This window comes from Macaca mulatta, chromosome 17, assembly GCF_049350105.2.
Source record: "Macaca mulatta isolate MMU2019108-1 chromosome 17, T2T-MMU8v2.0, whole genome shotgun sequence".
NCBI classification, from domain to species: Eukaryota; Metazoa; Chordata; class Mammalia; order Primates; family Cercopithecidae; genus Macaca; species Macaca mulatta.
This window is the reverse complement of record NC_133422.1, coordinates 97,256,336-97,283,070: the sequence shown is the minus strand read 5'-3', so window position 1 is coordinate 97,283,070 and position 26,735 is coordinate 97,256,336. Positions and strand designations below refer to the sequence as shown.

The 26,735-nt window shown below is 36.5% G+C and overlaps 1 protein-coding gene across 10 annotated transcripts in view; it reads right to left on the bottom strand.

The window, feature by feature from the left end:
* TPP2 (tripeptidyl peptidase 2) overlaps positions 1 to 26,735 on the bottom strand; it is an 83,668-nt gene that overhangs the window by 20,128 nt on the left and 36,805 nt on the right. For 5 of the 10 annotated variants that reach the window (XR_001440922.3, XM_028837276.2, XM_077973933.1 and 2 more), the window contains exons 11-25: positions 24,704 to 24,852; positions 23,063 to 23,178; positions 22,372 to 22,540; positions 21,531 to 21,688; positions 20,449 to 20,525; positions 18,379 to 18,485; positions 15,383 to 15,537; positions 14,073 to 14,189; positions 13,735 to 13,835; positions 12,383 to 12,479; positions 11,462 to 11,599; positions 9,826 to 10,070; positions 9,486 to 9,564; positions 7,555 to 7,593; positions 1,781 to 1,932 (exon numbers count right to left, since the gene is read on the bottom strand). Coding sequence is in view for 8 of the 10 variants with exons in the window: in XM_028837276.2 (XP_028693109.1) it covers positions 1,781 to 1,932; positions 7,555 to 7,593; positions 9,486 to 9,564; positions 9,826 to 10,070; positions 11,462 to 11,599; positions 12,383 to 12,479; positions 13,735 to 13,835; positions 14,073 to 14,189; positions 15,383 to 15,537; positions 18,379 to 18,485; positions 20,449 to 20,525; positions 21,531 to 21,688; positions 22,372 to 22,540; positions 23,063 to 23,178; positions 24,704 to 24,852 (1,899 nt within the window). In the remaining 2 variants the exon portion in view is untranslated. The remainder of the gene's footprint in view (positions 1 to 1,780; positions 1,933 to 7,554; positions 7,594 to 9,485; positions 9,565 to 9,825; positions 10,071 to 11,461; positions 11,600 to 12,382; positions 12,480 to 13,734; positions 13,836 to 14,072; positions 14,190 to 15,382; positions 15,538 to 18,378; positions 18,486 to 20,448; positions 20,526 to 21,530; positions 21,689 to 22,371; positions 22,541 to 23,062; positions 23,179 to 24,703; positions 24,853 to 26,735) is intronic. The other 5 variants (XR_003724179.2, XM_077973932.1, XM_077973934.1 and 2 more) reach the window with 1 other exon arrangement.

Sequence of the window (26,735 nt, the reverse complement as noted above, 5' to 3'; positions counted from 1 at the left end):
CACTCTCCTGTGGTCTTCTCAGCTTGCCTCGTGTGCTATGGAACCACAGCCTCCTGGATATTAGGGCCCCAGTGTTCCCAACAGTACTTCACAAGTAAGGGTTAGCAGAAGAAGAGAGTCCCCACCTTTTGACAGCACTCAGCAGAACTGAGCCGCTGCAACTGGCAGTGGGTCAGGATGAGAAATGATGACATCCTGCTCCTCCAAGGAGGAAAGCCTTTCCTCCCCCAGGAGCTGGAGCTCCTGAAGGCAAGATCGGAAGTAAAGTTTCTGGCTCACTGAACTGCGAGAGGAAAGGGAGGCAGTGGTCTTGGTTCAAATATCACAGACTCTTGCTTTTCTTACCCAATTTTTGTAGGTATTTTTGAATAGATGTTTCTTCATTTGCTGTATGTCCTTTGGACCATTTCCAGGGGCTTTTAAAAGTTGTTTTGTTTTGTTTTTAAATAATTTTCACTAGTTTTACTGGGGACCAGCATCATGGGTCTCCTCAGGCTGTCATGCCAGAAGACAATCCCTGCAATTTCACTTTTGAAGAATTTATATTTTATTGTCAACTGTTTACGACATCCTAAAATCAGGCAGAGACAGACCTGAAGACTTTGACTTCCAGTGGAGATACAACTTAGTTTTAAGTGGGAAAGGTATATTTGCATGTGAACTGACATTACAATGGTTCAATCTCTGGGAAATATTTTCACATCATGATGACTTCTATTCCCTCTAAAACCATGTAACTGCAAGGATGCATACATAATCAGCTAAAGAGGATTCCCATAAAATACCAGCAGTAAAAGAAATATTGCAAAACAGATGTAAAAAGCAACTGATTTGACTACATAGAATAAATTTCAAGTAGAAAGTAAGCCCAAAGTCAAAGAGTAAACTAGAGTAAAATCTGTGGCAAGTGCAGAAAAGCATTAATATCTTTTATGTAAAAAGTTTTAATCAACCAGAAACATCTAATGTCTCAACAGGAAAAAAAGGTGAAGAATACGCTCAACTGTCAGAAGCTACACTAATAATGAATGATACCATCTAAAAAGCTCTCCTTTAATAATAACTAGAGATGTAATTTAAGACAGCAGTAATGGCCCGCTTTTGCATTGTGTAGTAGCACACATACATGGCTAGATGAGTGTAAATTATTATACTCATCTCAGAAGGCAATCTGGCAAAATATAGCAAGACGATTTTTACTTTTAAGATGCCACATGATGGAAATTTTAAAAAATCACCTTTATGTATAAAAATGTTTATCACAGCATCAGGAAGAAAAGCTATAAATATATATATGCAAAATAAAACGTTTAAATACATTATGTTGCATCCATAGAACCATATACAACACAGACATTACAAATGGTATTTCACAGGGCTGTTAAATCATAATAAAAAAGTAACTGAAAAATGGAAACTAATTTTATCCACACTGCTACATGTACAAACACAGAAGAAAAAAATAATATGAGGACAATGACTATTTATGAATTGTGGGCAAAAGTGATTTTTCTTTTTTATACTTTCCAATATAATTATCTTCCAAGAACAAATTAGAGTGATTAAAATAAAAATTAAAACATTTAATCACAAAATTACAAATTTATAATTTAAATAAATTACACATTTATATAAAAAGAGGAAAATTTAAAAGCACCTATAATCCTACCATCTGCTGTTAACATTTTAAAATACGGTCTATGTATATATACACAATATTGTTATAGTTGAGAAAACAGAACTAAACATTTAAAGAATTAAAATACATTTAAAAACCTACTTTGTCATCCACTGAATTTTAAGATCTCGTAATGCTTCAGTAAACTCTTCTTTCAAATCTTTCTCTTTTTCTGAATCTTTTTCCTTATCTTTGCTGCCGTTCTTAGTCTTTGTTGGTGGAGGTATTAAGTAGTAATGAACAGGGATTACATCCTACGAATGTGGAGAGAGATTCTTAGATTAACATGCTTAATTTTACATATGTCAAAATCATCTTCAATAGCTACATGTCATGTAACATGGGCTGCACCTGAGTAGTACTACACTGTATTCTAGATTCTAAGGGTCACAATACACCAAAAATTCCAATCTCTGGTCACAGTAATTTTCTCACAAACTGATGCTGAGTACTGATACTTCAAATATCTCCTTTAAAATAAAAGGGAGAAGAACCCACTTTTCTCCATTTGAGTATATTTGGTATTCTTGGCTTTACTTGGCAGACAGATGACAAAAGTACCCTAACCTTTCACATTTTAAATCTGAGAAGAGGATGAAATAAGTCCAAAGTAAAATAAGATCCTCTAAGTAAATTTAAGGGGACATTTACACCTTCATTAAACCAACAGGACTTACTGAGTCCCCGCGACGTGCCAGGTAATGCTCGAATAGGTAAAGAACACACCAGATGCTGACATCTGATATGAAGAAAACAAAACAGAATAAAAGGATAGAGTGACTGTCAGGTAACAAGGGGGAGCCGATGTACACAAAGTGGCTACGGAAAGCCACTCTGAAGAGGTAATATCTTATGCAAACGACCCTAAATGAACAAGGAGAAGATGAGCAAGTGTAAAGACCTGAGCTGGGTATAAAGCAAGCACAGCTGTATCTTCTGAGAAAGCAGGTGGCAGCCAACTTAAGTAGGGCTTGAGAGCATATGGTTTAAAAAAGAAAAGAAAAAATACTATATATAGTATTCTAAGCACACTAAGAAGCATACCAGAAGAGTTTTACAAGACAGTGACATGATTAAAGATTTCTGCTTTTTGTTTAATGACTCTAGTTCCTGTATGGATGAAAATTTTGGTTTGTGTTCTATTTGGAAAATAGATTATAGAGGGTAAACGTGGAGGCAGGAAAACAAGAAGTTAGGAAACAAACCTAGGAAACCCTACACTGCGCCTTAGACTAAAAACAAAATTGGAGAAAATGAACAGATTTGAGATCTTTAAAGGTAGAACCAATGCGTTTGCCGACAATGCTGAAAAATATGTAGATGAATAAGATTAGGGATGGAGAATGGAAAAAGCAGCTCTGTGAGTGAGAAAGGGAAAACAAAAAGCACCTGGGATTATGGAAGCCTTGAGGAAAAACCAGCAAGAAGGAAAATGATCAACTGCCCACCTAGCTGAGAGGCAGTGTACGATGAAGTAGGAAGGAACTGAAAACCTGGCAGCACAGAGCCTGCTGACCCCCCTGGACAAGAACAGTGTCAGGGGACAGTGGAACAGTCCAGGCCAGAGAAGACAGAGATGAAAAGAGAATGGAAGTCAATACGTCTGTGGGTCTTTTGAGAAGTTTTGCTTTGAAGACAGCAGCAGAGAAATGGAGAGTAACTGTATTTATTTTATTCACAGATAAATCTTGACTTGTGAAAGGTAAAGCATTATTTGGGAAATGAAATCACATGCTATACCTGCTAGATTTGTTTTTGGCACAATAACTGGGTGTCCTTAATTAAGCCATTATTTATTAAGTCAGTTCCTCAATTTCTATCTTTGGGTTTGTATTTAAAATGGTGCTAAATTAAAATACTATATTCATTTTAATTAACAAAGTTCATAAAATTGAAACAAATGTTACCAAAAAGACATTCACTGAAAAAGCTTTACTCTGGTTGAGTAAAAAAATAATATTGCAAGTCCCCACCTCCCTGTAAATAGGATGTTTAGGAGCATATACTACACAAATATTCCCATTTTAACAATTTTCACAAATAAACACAATTTCAGGGTATAAAATGATGTAACAGTAAACCAGGAACTATGGTTGTAGTTCTAATGGTATTCCAACACAAAATAATAACTGCTATCTCCATACTGATTCATTTAAAGCACAGAAAACCACTTTGACATCAGATATAACCATATAAATCCATTCATAGCCACTGGCTGTCATTCTCCCTCTGAGGTCAGGGAGCCAGAACCTGTAAACAAAGTCCTTATGTGAAACATGAGACTGGGAAAAGGAAACAGGTCTACTGCTTGGGCTAGCTCTTTCAGGACCCAGCTGCCTGTCCTTCTCCTCTCCTTCTCAAGGTTCACTCTCTGGGCAGGCACTGCCCTGAGCAAAGCCAAGGAAAGCGCAAAATCTGAGCTGATCTTCTACCAGCAAGTTCTTATGAAAACAGACTGCATCCGTGTCATCAGTACAGTAAAGACAACACATCTAGGAATTGAAGGGGCTAAGTGGCCTCCAATATTTACTTTCTGTTAATATAGCTCCATTTTCCATGGAATTGAGCTTCTCTGCCACCCAGTGTGCTAGAATGAGCGGTCTCCAGTCTTTCTCCCTGAGCTTCCCGCACCTCCTCGCCGTATGAGGGAGAGAGGTCTGCTGCTCTTAGGGAGGCAGCCTGTATGTTGTGAGGCACTTCCTCCTCAGACTCAGAGATATGTGCTATTGTTTTAGTACAGAACAGAGAAAAGAGAATTGAATTTAAAATGAGCCATCTTTAAAATTAATTTAGGATTTACAATGAACTCTAACAAAGACCTATCAAAAGTAGGAAAAAAGATATCCTAGCAACCTTAAACTATCATTAAAAGCAAAAAAGAGACAAAGAAAGTTTATGATGAATTATCTCACGGAAACAAAAATCAAGGTTTTGTAATCAGCATTTTACGTATTAAATATAACAAATTAACTATAAAAGTTAGTGTAATCCTACAAGATGTTTCAGGACAGGGAATTTTTTTATTAGTAAAAATTATAAACCTGGTAGTTTTAATTTCTAATCAAAAGAAAAATGGCGCTATTTCTCACTTGCAGTATCACAATAATTTCTTCTTTGTGCCAATATTAATATTTTTATGACAATTCTCAAGGGGTTAACGTAGTATCAATTTAATAGAAATAATTTTGTACCTTTAATCTTGAGAAATCTTGATTATGGTTTAAAGAGACAGTCAAGAAGAATCTTCAGAGCAGAAATGCTATGAAGATTTCTCTACAGTACACATTTAATGGTTACGTTTAGAAAAAAAGCATTCCAGCTACTCACGAAGTATTTCAACAGTGTTCAAACTGAACAGTGTTATTTAGAAAGTCAAACTCACCTGCCAAACCAATAACTACTCTCTGGGCAACACAATGCACTGTAAGTTAAATTGTGGTTCCAAATAGCAATTTCTTTAGTTCTTAAAATTATTAGTAACTGAATATTCAAAATTTTAAAAGCTTCACATACACCATTTTAAAGATGTATATCATATTCGAGTGCTATTTATGATCTGTTAAAAGTGACAATATTCAGGCTGGGTGCAGTGGCTCATGTCTGTAATTCCAGCACTTTGGGAGGCTGAGCCAGTAGGATTGTCTGAAGCCAGGAGTTTTAGACCACCTTGGGCAATAAGACCCCTCTCTACGAAAAGTAAAACTTAGCCAGGCATAGTGGCACATGCCTGTAGTCCCAGCCACTCCAGGGAGGCTGAGGTGGGAAGATCGCTTGAGCCCAGGAGCTGGAGGCAACAGCGAGCTACGATTGTGCCACTGTAATCTAGCCTGGAGTGTAGAGTGAGACTCTTTAAAAAAAAAAAAAAAAAAAAAAGTATATTATTGCATTTTACAAGGAATTTTAAAAAGGGTGACATACTTTTTCAAATCAAGTCACTGAAACCCAGAGAAAAAATCTATTAAGAATTATATACAAAATGCTATTTATCTTCATCAACCGGGAATTATACATGTATTTTTTTCTTCGTAATGTGACTGTAAAACTATAATACTAATTATTTCTAAAATAAGAGCTTTATTGTGTACTTGCATTGAAGACAGAAAGGAAGAAGCAGAGATAACTCTAGCTGCTAAGTTCTTCAAATGAAGCTTTACTAATCATCAAGTAAATGCCTTTCTATTCATTCAATGTTTTCCTAACTATACAACCTAATTCAAACAAAATCTACCAAAACTTGCAAAAGGTCAACTAAAATAAGAAAAATAATTGCTATGGCTTTCGTGGTAAGTGCCTTCTATTTTTAATAGATTCCTAGAGTACCTTTTCCTTGTTCTCTAAAGCAGTGACTTGCAAACTATTTTCACAATGTCCCAAAGATATACACATTAATACATAAAATGAAATTACAATTTTACGAGTCTGATGAACTGACATTTCCTATTTTTTAAAAAATGTTGTTTTTATCCCATTACATGGCCCCCAAATCGGTCAAGACACCCAGGTGAGAAACACTGATCTTTAGATCTTTCTCCAGAAAGATGATTCCTAGTTATCTGTATTTTGTTTGGACAAATTATTTACTATTATGTAATAATATGGACATTTCAGAAGACATCTTAATAAAGGAATTTAAGCTGTTTACAGAATGGTGATTCCCCAGTTCCATATCACTATGAAATAAGAAATATAAAGTTATCTTTTGCTTATACATTAGGACATTACTGATTTTCCCACTGTAAATCTTTCTGTTTAAAAGGAAATCATGAAAATGCTGAATGATGTAGCAGGTCTTCACCAGAAAGCGTATTAAATATGCAGTCCCTTTCATACACACACACACACACACACACACACACACACACACACACACACACACACATATATTTGTTTTGAGACAGGGTCTCACTCTGTGGCCCAGACTGAAGTGCAGTGGTGCAATCTCAGCTCACCGCAGCCTCCGCCTCCCAGGCTCAAGCGATCTTTCCACCTCAGCCTCCCAAAGAGTAGCTGGGACTATAACTGTGTGCCACCACGCCTGGCTAATTTTTGTATTTTTTTGTAGAGATAGGGTTTCACCATGTTGCCCAGGATGGTTTCAAACCCCTGAGCTCAAGGGATCTGCCCAACTTGGCCTCCCAAAGTGCTGGAATTATAGGCATAAGTCACTGTGCCTGGCCCTAAAATATATTTTTAGCAGAAATTTTCTTTTCTGAGTTAAATCTGGCTCCAGCAGTAAATCAAAGATTGCTTAATATGCTGCAGAGAGGCTGATCAGACCACTTAGTAGCGATGGCCTTAAACTCTGTGGTCTTAGCGTAAGCTTTAATTGTCAGTGAACAGTCCTTATTTCTGTTCCTGCTACGTCCATCGCTCTTTCTTGTTTCTGTTCTTTCAGAACCAGAATTGATACAAGAGCAGGGAATAAAGTTCACTTTAAAAAGCTGCAACATTTTATTAATCAAATCACCCAATTTAAAAGTGCTTTTAGACTTTAAAAATAATTAAGCGCTTTAGCTTATATGGCTAAAAAAAAAACTATCACATCCATCTCTCTGTAAAATTGTAAATATGAAAAATTTCAAATATTGTTACTTGTTATCATATCTGTAGCAAGAAATGAATAGCATTAAAATGTCTGTATACACAGAGAAAATGAGTCTTCCAGGAATTTATGGTGGGGAAAAAAAAACCCTTTAGAAAAGCAGTATGTCAACAATGCTTGTAAGTAGAGCTAAGAGCACTATACTTCAGAATGCAAAGAAAGGAAACTAAGGGAGACTTATTTAAAAAAAAAAAGGTTTATAATAGTGACAGAAAAAAGTTTAATATGCAAATAAGGCTTTAAGACATCTTTTTTAAGAACTGACAATCAGTACCTTTTTAAATTTTCCTTGTCGTTTTGCTGCAGACTGCCCCTGGGAGTTAGAACGACATTCTGTAAGAAAACATGCATAATCTACACAGGATGGAGACAGAACCTCTGTCTAATTGTCTTTCAGTTTATGTTCCACCTGTGTCACACCACTTAGAAGGCTCAGGTCTGTGATCAAGATGGCACGCTTTTAAAGAAAGCAACATTGCCACTTTCATTTCTTAAATAAGAAAAAGTACTCAAATATGTTATTACTAAGAGTACCTGTCAACTTCTTATTGAAAAATTTAGTAGATCAAAATCCATTACTTATGAAAGCATTTCTTAAAATAGTAAATTTAGTTGATGATCTAATCTGATTAAAGGGTACCACAACAACCCCACAGCCTATGCATTCCTATAAAAAGCAACAAAGTTACTGTGAAAGTCAAAGTGAAGTAAAAGTTACCTTCCCAACTACCAAAAAACAAGAAATGCTAAACCACTGAGAAAAGATTACATAAACAATGTGATGGAAGTTACTATGAACTCAACAGCTTTAAGTTACTGCTTTCTCCCAGGAAAGTCTCCCTTGATAAAGAGCCACCATAGTTAACACCACATATTTGTAATTTAATTTCACAATTGTCTCCTAAAACAATATAGCTGGGAAGTAGTAACTATTTCTGAATTGCTAAAAGCCCATTATTTTACTAATAATGCTTTTCTGTTACACTCTTCACAAGTAAACAGACTCTTCAGAAGTGTCATCTGTCATCTGAATGAAAATTCAGAGCTGAAGCCCAATAGCTGAAGCAGCTATGCTTCCTGTGAAATGAAATCTACAAAAAAGACTACCAGGGTTTCTTAAATCAGTGCATGTATTAATTGCAAATCATTAACTATTGATTTACTTCAAATTATACTAAAGTATGTATGTATAAACAGTCTAAACTGAAACGAGACCCAAGAAATGTCAGGGTAGGCAACTTTTTCTAAGCACAAACTTCCCCAATTATGCTTCAATGACAGTAAATAAATGGCCTTTGATTCAATACTGACAATAAATATATATAATTCTTAAGATACATGAGATCTACTCATTCTGATAACAGCATTTATGTAGCAGGCTTAGCTCTGTAAGAAGTAATAGTAAAGAGAGATACAAAACTGTTAAGAATGACAACTTCTACTGGCATTGAGCTAAAATGATTTTTATGACAAAAGGTGATAGATCTATATAAACACCATTCTCATAATACATTTTTAATGAAAACACAGAAGGAAAAAACAAAAACAGGTAGGTACTTGTAAAATTGTAACATTTATCTCTAAACAACAATAAGAAACATATTTCTAACAAAAAGCATCATTTTGAAATTAAAAAGCAATACCAAAAGAAGTATCTCATATTTTCCTACTTGGAAACCATGGAACCATGTTTCCATGGTTTCTACATTGGAACCATGTGAAATTCCAATGAGAAAGGTCTGTAGAAGTGTGAAGAAACATGTTTTAGAGTAATAATTGTTCTGACTTTTTAAAAGCACCCCAAGATAATCTGATTTATTCCTATGTCCATAATCTTATATTGGTTAAATTTCTATAACATGTTCTAATCTTAAACATCATATTTTTTAAAGCCAATTTTGATTTGTATTTATGTGTTTCACGGGAAGTTCAAGTGTATTAGCCACAGGAGGTAAGACAAGTTCAGGGCCTGAGTACTGCCGGCTTGTGAAAAAGAAGCCTAAATATTTCAAAAGTAGTATACATTTTAAAAGACAACTAAATATTAACTGACCTTCACTAGTAACCTGGGAAAAAAGGATTAAATTTGTTTTCCCAAGAGTATCTTCTCTTTTACGCATTCTGAAATGTAGAATTAATTCTTATCTTTAAAGAAATGGAAATTTTGTAATAGGTAATTTCAGTGTTTAAAAAACTAATACTTACAGCTTTCTTTCCTAGTTCAGTCTTTGACAATGTTAAGGATCCTGCAAGATAGCATCCAGGTCCTGCCCCTTTAGGTATTCTAAACAAGAGAATTCAAAGAGAAAAAAAGCAACAAAAGAGAAAGTTTCACAAAGACAAGTAAGGGGAAAAACATGAAAACAATTCCATATTGAATTCATTCCCATAGCTAAGACTTCAAAAATCAAAGGAAGAAATGACTTCAGCCAAAAAAAAAAAAAATGACAACATACTCCAAATTTAGCCTAGATGTCATAAACTTACATTAAAAGGACTACAGTGTATAAGATGGGCAGTAAGTATAAGCAATGTTATCACTTACTTATCGTCAGGTAAGGAAGTAACAAAGAATGGCTGGTTATATTTGGGTGGTAATGTCAAGTTGCTCGATTTCTTCTTCCCTAGAAGTGCAAAACTATGATTTTCATGAATATCTAAGCTCAAGGTATTAGACAATCTATGAGAAACAATAAATGGAAGGTCTTTAAGGCGTTCCAAATCACTGATTTGCTCATGGCGAATTTGCAGTCGAATTGTATAATCTCCTTTCTCCAGTTTCAAAGAATACTAAAAAAGAAAAACAACATTTGGGAAAAGTTAAGTTTAACCAAGTCAATGGAAATCACTGAAAGAGGATACAGTGAAAGTTGCCATTCACAGACTTGCTTATAATATGTGAGGTACAGTGCAAGGCACTATCCAGACTTTCATATACACACAAAGTCCCTAGTATGCTGGTCAGCAGACAGGACCAGGGACATCAAGTGACTTGCCTAACATCACACAGAGTAAAGTATAAGACAGCTGGAGTCAGGTCTGACTTCAAAGCCCTTATTCTTTCCAAAAATATTAGCAAAATTGGGGCACCACAGAATATCTAAGACAAATACACACATGTAACTTATGACTACTGGTAATCCTTATTTACTTTTAGAGACGGGGACTCGCTATGTTGCCCAGGCTGAAGTGCAGTGGCTGTTAACTGGTGCAATCATAGTGCACCATAGCCTAGAGCTCCCGGGCTCAAGCGATCCTCCCATCTCAGCTTCCTGAGTAGATGGGATCACAGACATGTGCCACCATGCCCAGCTGATCTTCAAATTACAACCAAAATGTCACTCCTTTATTACAGACTTGAAACAAACAGGAAACCAATAGAGATCAAGGAATACAAGTTCGTTACCCAGGTAACAGGTTCAAAAGGATGAGATGCTGTATCCTGTGTCAGCCACTTTTTCTGAGATTTAAAAAGTAACCAAAGTAATAGCACTGCAGTAGGCCATTCTGTAATGAGATGTGACTGCTACTTGCTTTGAGGAAAATAGATTATCACTCCTTTAACAACGAATTGAAAAAAATTCTCCATAAATTATTTTCATTTGTCAGCATAAAATTATACATGTTACAGGAAATGTCTCATTTCTTTGCAGTAATCTCTAAGGGATAAAATATCTATAAATTATGTGATTTTTCTCTTCAATAAAACAGCACAAAGCATAGTGCCTAGTATGTAGTAAGTGCTCATTACAGAGTTGTCCAGTAGGGTAGCAAATTTAAAAGTACAAATGAACCGAAGACACGTGGCCACTGCTGCAGTGCTCTCTTTAGCCCCCTCAGACTTAGGATCATTTCAAGAGGTTCACGTATCTTTGATGTATGCTTTGATCTACCTTCAGGTAGGTAGAATCAGTGTATAGGAAGGAGAAACACTACATACACCAAAAGTTATGCTGGCCAACGTGGCAAGCTTCACCTTTGTCCTCCTCTAATTCAGCACAACTACATGGTGAAAGAGTTGACACAATCTGTTCCTCACCAACTACAACAAACAACAGGCTCTTATGGTTTGTGAAAGTACTAAATGCAAAGCTATCATTTTCTTTTTTTAAAGTATGAACGTTACCATAACAAGAAACCAGGATTTTGTTAGTTCAGGAATGAGCTTCTGTATTTTATACCTGATGTGGATAGGCATCACCTGAACCCATCTGTCTTTTGTTCTGGTCAAAAATAATCCACAGTTGGCTGTCAAATTCAGATTCATATAATAGTTCGCAAAGTAGTGGGCAGCTTGGAGTTACTTCCCCACTCTTGGGCTATTAAAAAAAAAAAAAAAAGGATTACTTTGCATGATTTGCATATAATTTCTGATACAAATTTTTAATATTGTTATTGACATGAGACTTTTTCATTTAAAAATGAAAAGTATTTGTGGCAAAAAATTTTGAAAATATAGAACACATAGTATTTTGGCACTTATAAAAGTCACTGCTCTCTTACAAACTTTTGAAAACACACACCTGGCTATGTGTATTCATTAATAAAGCAATATATACATATTTCAGGACCTCTAATTACTTTATAAAACTGTAATCTGAAAACTCACTGAAACCAATTCATTTCCCTAACATTATAACCAAACTGATGTGTGTTTCAGTAACAGTTTTATTGAAATCTCATTGATCCAGCATTTACACTGGCCTCCATTACTTCCGCCACCCATTCCACCTGGGAGCTACTCTGATCTTTTCCTGTTCCAGTGCCTTCTTCACAGAAAGCAATCAGGCCCAGCACCATCATCAGAAGACAGATGGTATTTCTGAGCCTTCTAATCATCCCTGGGTCAGATGGACAGTGATCAGTGATTTTATCAACTAAGGCTCAAGGTTAGGTCACCACTCAATTACATTTTGTGACTTTACGACTGAATGGTATTTAATTACAAATTATAATTTCCTAAAGAGTAATTCCAAATTAACCAATGTTAATCACTTGATTCTGTTTTATATATATACACCATATACACTGTCCTTCCATTTTTGATTTTATGAATCATAAATAAAACACAAAAGTTCATTCTTTACTAGGCAAACACTTACTTGATGAAAGTTATATGTCAGGACCATCTCATAAAGTTGACGGTTATTTGGCAAAACATCTCTTGATCCTAAAGGTTTTGTTTTTGCACTCACTGGGCTGTAATGAGGAAACTACATAACTGGTTTGATTCAAGAGTTCATTGAAACAGACAAAACCATAAGCAACAAAATCTGTAACATATTGCAAAAAGTGACAGATGAACCTTCCTGAGAGCTATCCTTTTCAGTATACTCTACAATATTTTAACCATTAACTTACATAATTCTTTGATTGAATCATATCAATACATACAGTTTAAATTTTGCAATAAATATTACAAAGGCAATCTTTTCATGGCAAAAACATTTTCAAATACCAACAAATACCTCTTAACACAACCAAATCCCAACACTAGGGTGACAACTAAAAGTGTTGTAAGACAGGTTCTGATTTGTACTCCTTGTGCAAACTATTGACAGTACTGTGTTGTGCACAGCACAGACCTCCCCAGGCCCCGGGTGCTCACCAGATAGCAGGGGCCACACTCAGCCCTCCTCCTGGCCGAGGGAATGGTATTTCATATTTTTAGTAGTCCTCTGAAGGAAGCTGCTAACGTTCAGATTTTATAAAGGAGAAAACTAACACTGAAAAGCACGTTTTAAATATAGTTTAAAATGTCAGTGAAACATAATCTACTCCTTTAAATTTAGCTCCAATTTTTTAGATTTAGGAAGACAACATTAGAATGATATAAATTGGATCTATCTTCAAAGTTGTATGTTTTAATTTTTATTGATAATTCTAGGAAGCTGTGTATCTTTAGACGTTACCGTGTCACTGACTATTGTCCCTAAATGGTTATTTTAATGCACTTATGACTAGGCTGCATGCTGATGAGCAACAGAAACCAGGTATCTTTATAACACAGTGAGTATGTGAACACAGGTCACAGTGTCCTGCTTTTGTAAGGGGAGGTGCTGAGGCACAAACAGCAGGCTACAGTACTTAAGTTTCTACCATTCAATAAAAATTTCAGTATTGCAGTTTCTACAAATGATTGCATTAGGACTCACAAAATAGTATCAGAGAGAATGTTAACTTGCTATTTTACGGCAAGAAATAAAAAGGTGAATGTCCACTGATCCTAACTAGTCATGACAGGGATCGGCTATCCACCATCTTTGACTTTGCTGGTCAGGTGAGACAGTGAGGCTGGAAGCTGATACTGGGACTGCCTTGCAGAGATCGGCAAGGATAAAATTCTCAACTCTAGCATGCAGATGGGTTAAAAAAAAAGGCTCTTTTTTCAGAGTGTAAGAGATCCCCCCAATCTCTATTCAATATTTGTAGTCCCTAAAACATTGAATGATACCGTAGTGTTTGGACCCAGTTCTTCAAAGTTATGCAGGGAGCCAGATCTTCATATTTCAAGGAGGACTGAACATCAAAACGGTTGATTCCTTCCGACGCATGCTACAAAGGATATTTGTCAAATTACTTTCTCAAACTTTACGAAAAATAAGCAATATTTTGTACCTAAAATAAATGTGTCTAATATAAAGTTTGTAAGTACCCACACACAAAGCCTACTATTATCTTCAGAACCACAGGTAATTTCCCCTCATTAAAGTTTAAATCTAACCAATGAAATTACTCTCCAATAACACAAGTAACTGACATTAAAAATCATGAAAATGTTACGGAACTTACAATGTTTAACTGAGGAGCAGTACACACTATCCCATGGAAAGAAATGGTATAATCAATGTTGACATCACTGAGACTTGCCCACCAACGAGCAATGCAAAATTCAATTGCTTTTCCACCCTGCAAATAAAAGTAAATAAAATATATCTCTTATTTTTCTCAAATTACAGAATATAAATACTAGCTGTTTCAGAGCAATTCCATGTTTTCAAACTTTTCCTATTTGTAGCAAGAAAACTCAAAAATTTGAACAGCTATGCTAAGAGTTAGACAAATCATTTGCATGTATATTTGCAAAGATATGGTGCAAGTATTTAAATATACATAGTTATTTACTCATAACCCTATGCTTCTTGTCATAAAAGATCCTAGGCAGCTTCTGAAAGCACATATAATAAAGCAAATGTGATCTGATTACTTCAAAGTGAAATAAAAAATTAGGACCAAAAGAAAAATAATCAAGTATAATGACACAAGAAAGATACTACAACTTTGTAAGGTATACTCAATAGGCACAGTTGAGTTTGGGCTCAAAGCTGCCTGGCAGCTAAAACAAAATGACATTACGGTCATTTACATCTTTCTCCCTGTTAAAAAACAAAGATAAGAAAAGAAAAAAAAATTGCTCTTAGCACTGAGTTTTAAAGTACGTTTTCTAGCAATCAGTGAATTTAAAAGTTTAAAAAGATGAATCATGCAACACTGATCCATGGAAGAACACAAGTGAAAAGTAACCAGAAACAAAGAGATACTGCAAAAATCCCACAACCAACTGAAAACACAAAGGAGCGAGTTGAAGGAAGAACATCAGTACTCTTCCTTCTGTGGAAGAAAGACTAGTCATCGTTTCCAACACCACAGATAAGAATGTAGTGCTGCCATCATTTGAGATAACTTAGACATGAAGCAGTAGCAGTCTTCCTCTAATGCAAATTAGCCTCATAGCTTCTTAACAACACAGCATTAGTAAAATAACTTAAGTGACATGCAAACAAGTCTTAAAGAAATTAATCTACTGTACAACAAAGAATAATCTAAATCAGGGTCCAAACTACAAGATACCAGAATCTACCAGACTAGTATGTTTCTTTGATTAAACTATTCAAGAATTACAGAGATAATTACCTCTAACTTGATTTCAAGTACCCTAATTAGATTTTCTATCTTCCTACTTCATTTTCTTTGGCATTAAAAAATATATTATCCCAATGTGCTAAATACAAAATATAAAATCAAATGCAAATACTTAGTCTTAGCCCATACCAAAAAGGCAAATAAATTGTTTTAGGATTATAAACTGTAGTTAAACTTACTAGGACAGGAAAAGCTTCAGTCAGTGTTCCTTTCTCTGGAAGAGAACAAAACTTATAGAATTCATGGCTTCGATATGCTCTTTGCTTCACAAGCTGGACTGCATGAAGAACAAACTTTGCTGACACCTCAGAAGAACATGAACACACTGTCACTTCTAAAATGAGAAAGAAAGAAGCAAAGCTTTAAACTTATAAGACCTAAAATTGACATAAAGTGGCTTTAATAATGCCCACTTAGGGAATAATTCCCATGTAGGGAATTAATAGGAATCAAAAATAAAATGATACACTCAAATCTGCATATTTCCATAAAAACAAATAATCAATAAAATATTAATAAAGTTAGAGGAGTAGAAGATTTTCTATGGGAAAGAAACTGGTATTAAAATGAACCAATATCATGATGCTGTAAACACCTGGAAACAGCAGGCTGTCCACAGATGCATACACAGTTATATTAATTGGGTACCTTTTAAAATCCCTCCTCGTTTTAGCTGCAAACCAATCAATTCCAGATAAAGGTAGGTAGGTTATATTTTTGGAAACCTTTATTTGTTATCATGCCTCAATTCCTCATTGATAACTCTTCCTAATCTCTCTTCTTGGTCTACTTGCGTGCTGTGTGCTTCCACAAAGCCTGGCAGGACTACACATGCTTAACTTTACTCTGAGGCAGTGCTGGAGGTAAGCCAAGATCACCACAATGCCAGATTGGCAGCTTCTCTAAAGAATACCCAAGCTAATTCAAGGGAACTGAAGCAAGGCGCAATCCCGTGGCTGACAAAACCAAGTGGGCACAGAGCTCTCAGGACCTAGTCAGTTGCTAAGGATACAAAATCTAGTGTTATGACAATATTTCTAATTATTTGAAATAAAACTAAGACTGTTAAATGCTCTGAACTACTTGCATTCTAGATCACTGGATAATTTTTATTCAAAAAACAAATTCTTTCCAATACCGAACTAAACCAATCATAAATCAGTGCCATTTATCACTAAACAAATACCCAATTCAGTATTATAGATTTGTATTCTTTAATTTACTAGTGCACAGGTTACCAGAGCCTGGAGCTGTACAACTCCAAGGGGCCCTATGAGAATGGTACCCCAGAAATGTTGAACACAGCAACTCTGAGTCCACTCCCTAGAAGTACTGTCAAGTGTGAGCGAAATCCCAACGAAGACAAGCTATGTATCAAGTACTCTATAAAATCCCTGATCCTTACAACAGACTAACAACTATATTTATAGTTGAAACAGAAGTTCAGAAAATTTAGAAACCTGCCTTCAGGTAACCATTAGTGTATGGCAGAGTGTGGATCCAAACTCAGACTTCTCAATTTCCAAAGCCCATGGCCTTGCCGCTACTCTGTGCTGTCTCCCTCTAATACAGTTCTCTTAACTACAATGTCTTGGACTAGATGCTTTTAAGGCCTCTGGAAGCAGGGTCCTTGTCTAAGTAGCTCACCACCTTAGCCCGTTGAAAAGGGCCTGGCACACAGATGGTACAGAAAAATATGCTTAATGAACGAGTCTAGTACAACCCCTGATTACCCTTAGAAGCCTCTCAATGCTGCAATAGCTCCATTATAACCCAGTACGCAAATTAACAGGCAATATTGGGTACTGTTCAATTCATTGCTTTAGCTCTCAGCTTTTGCTATTATTTTGCCCTTACCTAGTTACATAAAACAAGGAAAGTCTTGTATTTCCTGTGATACCAGGTAACAAACAGATGGACTGTATACAGATAGATGACCACAAGATGGTATGGGGAATCAAATACAACCAGTTATTCCCAAACCAGGTCATACATGTGTGGTATCAATATTGCATTTTCAATAAAGTCTCAGATGTAAATATATTTGTACTTTCATACAAGTACAAAAAACACACTCCGGAGTAAAATACAAGCCATTTTTACTAATGACACCTATCTACCTTATAGGGTTCTGATGGGACTAGACAAGATAATCTCTGTAAAGTGCTTAGCAGAGAGGCCAAATCCAAGAAGTATCAACAATGCTGGCTGCTAATTTAAATTGGGTGACACTTGCTTGACTGCCCATATTTGCTTCCTTCTACCAATGTGAGTGAGCTCTGACAATTGACACACCCCTCCATACTGACTGTTAAATTGTAAATTTAGGACATAGAACTTGTGAAGGAAAATATGGTATACCCACAGCTCTTGTATAAAAGAATGACATGAGCACTCTCACAGGACTATAACATGTTAATTCAAGAGCTTTGTGTTAGGCAATCATTTACTCTCAACATTTCAGAGACACTGAAGTGAAAATCTCTCATAAACAGAGCTTCAAAGATTTAAAAGCTCTATTTCTAAAATTGTAAGAGTTTAACAGTTTGAGGTTTAAGCAACGCTGCATTGTTTAAACTGATTTGTAGTATTTTAAAAATTAGGCCGGGCGCAGTGGCTCATGCCTGTAATCCCAGCACTTTGGGAGGACGAGGCGGGTGTCTCATGAGGTGAAGAGATCGAGACCACCCTGGCCAACATGGTGAAACCTCGTCTCTACTAAAAACACAAAAATTAGCCGGGCGTGGTGGCGCACGCCTATTAGTCCAAGCTACTTGGGAGGCTGAGGAAGAAGAATCGTTTGAACCAGGGAGGTAGAGTTTGCAGTGAGCCAAGATCATGCCACTGCACTCCAGCCTGGCAACAGAGTGAGACTCCATCTTAAAAAAAAAAAAAAAAATTACTACCAGATAAGGCATTATTCTAAACTAAGCTCAAACCTTAAATACTAAAAACATCTTAAGATGCCTTAATTTGCTGTATGGGCCAATGCAAAATATTACTAGATCTTAAAAACGTTTTGAACTTTACAGAAAGTCTAAGGTGCCCAAATATATATATATTAGTACCATTAGTACCAGGGAAATACATGTTACAGATAAATGAACCTCATATAGCTATAGTCATTAGAATGTAAACAGAGATAAGTGGTCACGTGGATTTTAATTTTACCTACCAGCCCATGTTGCACCCTCAGGAACCTCAATAAAATGCCTTCGAATTTGGCCAGGTTTAAAGTGTACATCTGTAAAGGCTAGATCGTAATGTGATGATTCATTTACTCTGAAAATTAATAAAAATAATTAAATGTATATATTTATTATAAGACCACAGATACTCTGGATTTTATTGGATAAATGCAAAATTTATCCAATTCATTAGAAATAAACACAGGGACTTAGAAGCTGGTTACAAAACAGTATGTACAATATTATTCAATTTCTGCAGTAGGTTAGCAGAGACAACCTCTGAATAGCAGAGTACAGATGATTCTATTTTTTGTCTATTTTATGATTTTTAAGATACATTCACACACACTATTTAAAAAGCATTCTCTTTTTTGTTAAACGCATTCTACAACATTCACAGAATTTTCCAATTACCAGATTCTAAACTACAGTGAGTCCTAGATATTAAAATCAGTGACAAAGTTTTTATGTCACTGATATTATAGCTATGAGACTAATGTTAAATTAAGCTCCTCCTGTAGCTTCAAAACACTCCCATGATGTAAAATAGTAAAGAAAAGGCAAACTACTTTCAAAGCATTTTTGTAAGAAATCAATGAAACAAAGTTTAAATTCATAACTACCCACCATGGAAACAAATTTTATGCTAGAGACAAATTCTTGTCAGTAGGACAGTTAAGTGAGTGCCTACGACATATGAGGCCCTGTTATTAGGAGCTAGAAAAGGTAACAAAGAAGAAAATATGATTCTTTACCCTAGACAGTCTAGCATGGAGAGAATCATCATCAGAGACATTTAACATAAGATGCTCCAGAAAGACAGGAAGAGTTAGGGAGCCTGGGAAGCTTCCTGAAGGAGATTGCGTGGCAGCTGACTCCTGAAGGTCTTACATATTACCTTGTCTAAATTACTACTGGATTTTGAGGGAATATACGGCTGAGAATTTAACTGCTGCACAATTTTCCCATGTGTACACCACTTTTTAAATTTATTCTCCTCAATTTCGTCCTGTTTCTCATGGGCAGGTATCTGTTGCATACTTAATATTTACCAGAGTAACTAACAGAACTGTTAAAGTTTAGAATTTCCACTTGGCTTCCAGTACTCTCACAATCTCAATCTCACCTTCATCCACTAGATAATTTATTTCATACATCCTGTATAACAGTAGTCCCTGTGCCTTCAGTGGGCTCACAGTCAAATAGTGTAAGTTAAATAAAAAATTACAAAATATTGGCTGAAGTCTGTTCAGGGGCATGTAAAATGTGCCACGAAGCAGAAAGAAGGGACTCCCTTCACCCAGGGATGACCAGGAATGCACTTGGTCATTAACTGAAGAGACAGGAAACTGAAACCAAGTTATCAGCTGTGTACATGCACAAATCCTGAGAAACCTGGAGTGCCAAAATCAGTGAATTGGCCAAAATGTGTAATTTGGTGTACGGAAAGGCAGGAAACACTGTCTACAGCTATAACTGTGAGGGAGATTGTGTGCTATTTTAAGGAGCTTGAACTTGATCCTTGGAGGTGCCACTGATATATTTTAAGCAGGAAGTAATATAATCTGCTGATTTTTTCCTTGGTTCCTGGGGAATAAGATGGAAAGTTAAGACTTTCTTAACTTCTGTTTCTACAGTAGATAACTAGAAAAGTGGGAGCATTAAGAGAAGAGAGTAAATCCCAAACATGAGGGAGACAAAAAGGGCAGGAATGGAGGCGAATCAAGTAATATTGTCAAATACTGCAGTGGGATCAGATCAGATGAAGGCTGAGTTAGCCTCTGAACTGGGCAATACAGAGCTCAGAGTGACTCTGGTGGAAACAGTTTTGATGTAGAGGCAGGGGAGATGCCAGGTGCCATCAGTTACTCTCAGAGTGCACAAGAGACAGCATGGCTGACTACATGACACCTAAAAATGCTAGCTGGGAGCAGAACTAAGACAAAATCCCCACTACCCGGTTCTGTATTAGTGATCCCTTAAAAGTTCACAAGACTCCATGAATAGCCATTAAAATCTTACAAGTAACAGTAAGCTGTGAGTAACCTGTTACTTACTTGGCTGCTATAACTGCAGTGATGGGAACTCGGAAGAGCGGACCTGCGTTAGGGGATGCTATATCATAGCCACATACCTTGAAAAAAGAATTGGTAAGTTTCAGTATCCATAAACAAACGTTTAAAAGGGGGGGAAGAGGTCTAAACTATTGACAGAATAAATCAATCTACTCTTAATATGTCAAGGTCTTAACCGCAGGCTGACACCAGTTTCCTGACACTAGGTCACATAATTAATAGCAAACAGTCCAAACAAATGTATAGCAACATTTGACTAGTTCAAATGGGAAAATGAGACGTCAAGTACAAAGTAAGTGCATTTTAATTACTCCCAACTGAAAATTAGCTCAAACTAGTACTATAGATAACTTTAGATGTGGAGACACTGTTGTGATACTATTCTATGCCTGGTTTACAACTATTTGTTTAACAGATGCTTTCTTCATCTGAGTACTAAAAGGTATAACTAGCTGGGTGTGGTGGTTCACACCTGTAATCCCAATGCTCTGGGAGGCCAAGGCAGGAGGATCACTTGAGGCCAAGAGTTTAAGACAAGCCTGGGCAACATAGAGAGATCCCATCTTTACAAAAATAAAAAAATTTAGCCAGGCTTGGTGGTGCACGCCACTAGTCCTAGCTACTCAGGAGGCTAAGGTGGGAGTATCCCTTGAGCCCAAGAGTTCAAGGCTGCAGTGAACTACGATCACACCACTGTACTCCAGCTTGGGCAACAGAGCAAGACTCTGTCTCTTAAAACCACAACAACAAAAAACAAGAAGAAGAAGAAGTAACTGCAGCTTTGTGTAGCTGACAAAAGACCAGTTAGAGGAAGACCTAATTGAAAGGTTCTGCTGTACCTCTTCTTTCTTTCTACTTATTCATACAAGGACAAAAGATATTCTTTAGAAACTTCACTGCTTAAATGAATACAGACACACCAGAAGAACTGCATAACCTGGCAGGTGGATAGGTCTAGCTATTTCTTAGCAAGAAAGCAATACATTGCAAATATACTTTGGATTTTTTTAACCTTTTAAACATTTTAAAGAGTGAAGAAAGTAAAATTGAAGATACATCAATACCTCTGTATAATGCAATCCTTCTCTTAAGCCCCTGGGATCCACACGTATGTTTATGTGTCTACATTGATTCATGAGTTCCAAATGGCTAGGACACTGAACCCAAGATGAATTTGAAGTCAGAGCTAAATGAAGCTGAAGGGATATTTTTTCAGAGTTTTCTGGCATGAAAAAGACCAAAAATTAAAGATGAGTATTTTTTTCTTTTTAAAAATGTTGCATCTTCCCAAATAAATTTAGCAACTTAGTTTGGTTGGCGGTAAAATGCATCCAAAACACAGCTTAAATAAAACAGTCAAACAATCTTCCTTACAATTTAGATTATTCATGATTCATTTATACTTTCACCAAGCACTGGTATGACCTTAAAATAAAGAGTTTAAGTGAATGTTTTCATTACTGCACACAGGTAATAGTATTCAACTGAAATGAAGACAGCCAGATAATAGTGATGACTATTTTTTTTCACACCTAATCAAGCTGCAATTCTCCTAGAGTGCTTCTACTTCTCATTCTTCAACTGAAAGCTCTCTCTTATACCTAAGCAGGTAAAGTGGAAAAGGAATTTGATGTTTTATCATCCACAATTTAATAAAGCTGCGGGTCACTGAGGCTCATTCTACTGTTTTCTTTGGTAGTTTAAGATGCTAACTAAATTGCCATTGTACAAGGACCCCAAATTGCTCTAATATTTTCTCTTATGACTATAAGATTTAAAATAATCATACTGGCAATTCATGTATTCTCTTCATAACACTGGCCCAAACAGCAATTCTTTATTATGATACCACTCATTCAAATAGCAAATGTGAATACTTCAGCTTACTGCCAGCCTATTACTGACCTGTGTTCTCTGGAAATACAGGTTCAATGCCAACGCCATGATCTGAAGGTGCAGCCACCTGAACAGGATCTCGGAGGTAGATGCCACGGTTATTTCCAACAGTAACAGTAAAACCTAATTTATTAGCAAATGATGTATTCTGAACGAGGTAGTCATAGGCTTTATCAACCTAGTGAAAAGAATATACATGGTAAGATATAAACAGTTGGGTCAAAAAATATTTTGTTGCAAATTACCAATCAATTTGATTTCAGTTGTAAAACAAATAGTGTTTATATTCACTTCTCAAAACTACCTGGTACCCCAACTAAGAGGATAATTCTACATTTTTAGAAACAATACCAGTCACATCTTCCACTCCACCCTATTCACACTGTTATTCTCAAGTGACCAAATTTAGGAACTAATCCCTATGTCATTATGATTGGACAGTTTTTGACCTCGATTTCTTTGCTTTGAATTTCTAACCTCTACATGGCCTCCATCTACTACATTTCCTGATCTTAGTGCAATAGATTTGTCTTAACTACAAAATTTGTTTGTGTATCCTTTTTGCTTAGAGTTATATGGCCATATAATCTATAATTCAGATACACTGAATCATTGTTATAAAATGAAATATTACCCAATAATACCTAAGATATTATCTTAATGATACTTTACAACCCATTTTTCATATAGGCAACAATACCTGAATAATACCATGTCCTTGAGCAAATACTTCTATATTGTCAGCCTTCACTGCAGTGTTTTCTAGAGCTCTTCTGACTGAATGAACTGTGTAGTCAATGTTATTAGCTTTCAGACCTAAAATTAAGAAACAAAAACAAGCAGTGTAGCACTCACTATCTGAAACCTTAGCCGCCCAACAGTATGATCACCTGTAGACTCTCTGGTTTTAATGTCTTGTGTTTTAACACTCATTTTAAAATCTTTTTTGAAGACCTGAACTAAACAATCTGACTCAAACTGCTTGCGTCATATGAAGGTTTTATTCCACAAAAATCACGTGTTCTCATTATGTGGTGGGCAGAGACTCTGGTGTGGGTTTTGTACCGTAATATAAATGTACAAAGCAGACACCGAAAGGCATGTGAATGACATTTTCTTTAAAACACTGCTGGGTTAAACTAAACAAGATGGCTGTTGGCGTTATAATCCCCAGGGGAACTCAAGCAAAAAAGATGCTGAGGTCTCAAGACAGACCAATAAAATCAGAATCTCTGAGGACTGTCCCAGAGATTGCTATTTATTAAACACCTCTCAGATGATTCTAGGGTACAGCCAGGTTGGGAATTACTGTTTTATGGGAAGGATATGGAGGCCACCAATTCGTAAGATGAGTGCTGTATCATTCTTGTCCTCTCCAGAGCTCATCAAACATATATACATCGATGATACTGTCAGACACAACGCAAGCATGGAAACACTATGAAGTTATAACAGCAAATCAAGGAAATGACCAGTTTTGTGAGAATCTAAAAAAGGTGAAGCTCCATCAGAGGAACTGACATATGAGCCGCCTCTTAGAGAACGTATAGGAGTGTTCAAGGCCACAACATGGCAGAAAGGAGTACACCCAAAGATGGAGGCCAAGAGGCCTTGAAATATCTGGTGAGGCTGAAGAGAACTAGAAAGAGGGTCATGTTAGGATCCATCCTGAGAGTGTGGGCTCAACCTAGAAAAGGATGGTAGCACTTGACAGTGGTGTATCATCACAGGTTTATGCTGGTAGCACCAGTGTGGACAGGCCATGCTGAGGAGATGTGGTCAGCAGAAGAAACTGTGGTGTGGGTCAGAAAAGGGGTGAAGAAAGGAGGCAGAGGAGAGACAACTTAAAGAGGGACATTTCTGTGGAGGGAGTTTCATAGCAGCCTGGCTACCCTAAATGTGAGTCCTGGCTAAACCCAGTGTCACTCTATTTAATCCTGGGCACCACTCTAGAAACCCCTCCTTCTCTTTCTACCTCATTTTGCTCACAGTATCCATTAACTTCTAACATGCAACATCTACAGTTTTTTATTTTGTTCAAAGTCTGTTTATCCCAACCATAATATATATGATATAAACTCCACATAAGCAGGTAGTTTTGATGCTTTGTTCACTAATTTAGCCCCGGAGCTAAAATACTGCTTGATAGTCGTTAACAAATATACTACTGAATGAATAAATACACATTCAAATTGTCATTATCACATAAGTTATTTGTTACCTTAAATTCTACTTTGTGCCAAGGGAATTATCAATTCTACCACATGTTCTTACCATGAGAGCTTCAGAAAACAAAAATATCTGTCTGCAATAATGTAAGGACAATAAGGAACATGCTTACCTGAAAGGATCAGGGCAATGCCTCCACATGCATTGGGGGAAGACATAGATGTTCCATTCATTAGCTGCGTCCCTCTCAATGTCCAGTTAGGAACAGAAGCAATGGCTCCTCCTGGTGCACTGATACTCACACCAAGGGCCCCGTCAGCACTAAATGAAAAGCCATTGAAGTTTGCTTAGGATGGTGAAAGCTCAACATAACACGGGCATTTTTAAGACAGCCACTGGTTAAATCCAATAGTATAACACTGTGTACTAACTGCACTCATTACAAATAATGACAAAGATATTATTATGAAGAATCAATGGGGGAAAAACACCCAGCATAGCCATTTTCCCATAGGCAGCATTTATTTTTTCCTTATAAGCGTACAGAAATGTCCGTGTGTATATACATATCTGGGCATGTGTGACAGGCCATAGTGTCAGGTATATTTAGAGAGATGAAACAAATGTCACTGTTCTGACTCTTCGATGAATGTACTTCTCTCTTATCTGTAATAAGAAACTTTCCTTTTGTTTAACGTCTAATATAGCACTGTACAATAGAAATATAATGTGGGCCATATAAATTAACATTTTCTATAAGCCACATAAAAAAAGCTAACAAGACACTAATGCAATTAATTTTAATACGTTTAACTAGACATAGCAAAAATATTAGCATTTCAACATGTAATTAATAGAAAAAAAAGAAAAATGAATTCATTTACATTTTTTTTTGTACCAAGTCTTTGAAATCTGGTGTACATTTTATACTTACAGCACATGTCAATGCAGACTAACCTCACGTCCCTGATTGCTGCAATACTGGATAGCTCATGTCTAACAGGACTGCCCAGCTGACAGCTTCAACCAAGCAAAGTCTGATGAATTAAAGCCCTTAGAATTCATAACCACATTATCATCCAACAAGGCTCTGTTCTCTGCCCCAAGTAAAGAAGGAATGACACAGAATAGCACACTACTTCCACCTTCCTGGCAAAGTGGCCATACATTCCCCCACAGAGGCTGCCAGACTCTCCTTATACCAATCTCCCAACTGAGTGAACGATTTTACTCGGGTAAAAACACTAGGGCAATTTGGCTTTACATTTTTATAGAGAACTGAAAGCAATACATATATATTCCTCTTGAAATGGGCTGATGGCACCTCTTTTAGGAAATATCTTAGAACGATTATTATTAGGGAAATATCTGTTGACCTGTGAAGATGTTCACGATGTAATACTGAATGACAAGTAGGTTACAAAAGTGCCTGAACAGTGTCATCTCCCACTAATTCATGGGAGAATGACTAAAAGGATGTTCATCAAAATGTCACCTGTACATATCACAGATAACAAGGTTTAGGGTGATTTTCTACCTTCTTGTTTGCACTGTATTGACTAATGGTATTCAAAATGAGCATTGGTATTTGATAGCATTAGAAAAAATAACTGGAAAGAATCATGAATTCTGACTACTTATTGCTCTTTACTAATTTTCCACTAGCCTGTTAAAGTGGTAAATGATAAAGCATTTCTATGTGTTTAAATCAGTATTCTAAAAATGAGTCTCAGCTGGGCATGGTGGCTCAAGCCTGTAATACCAGCACTTTGGGAGGCCGAGGCAGGCAGATCACGAGGTCAGTTCAAGACCAACCTGGCCAACATGGTGAAACCCCGTCTCTACTAAAAATACAAAAATTAGCCAGGTGTGGTGGTGGGCGCCTGTAATTCCAGCTACTTGGGAGGTTGAGGCAGAAGAACTGCTTGAACCTGGGAGGTGGAGGTTGCAGTGAGCCGAGATCATGCCACTGCACTCCAGCCTGGATGACAGAGCAAGACTCCGTTTCAGGAAAGAAAAAAAAAACAAAAGTCTCATGAAACAGAAATGTTTCCTTAAAATTCAAAAAAAGCCAGTAATATTTTTCTTCTCAATTTATATAATAAAACTTCACAACCTGTTTATGTAGCTGTGATTACATGTGCCTGCCACCATGCCCGCCTAAATTTTATATTTTTAATAGAGATGAGATTTCACCACACTGG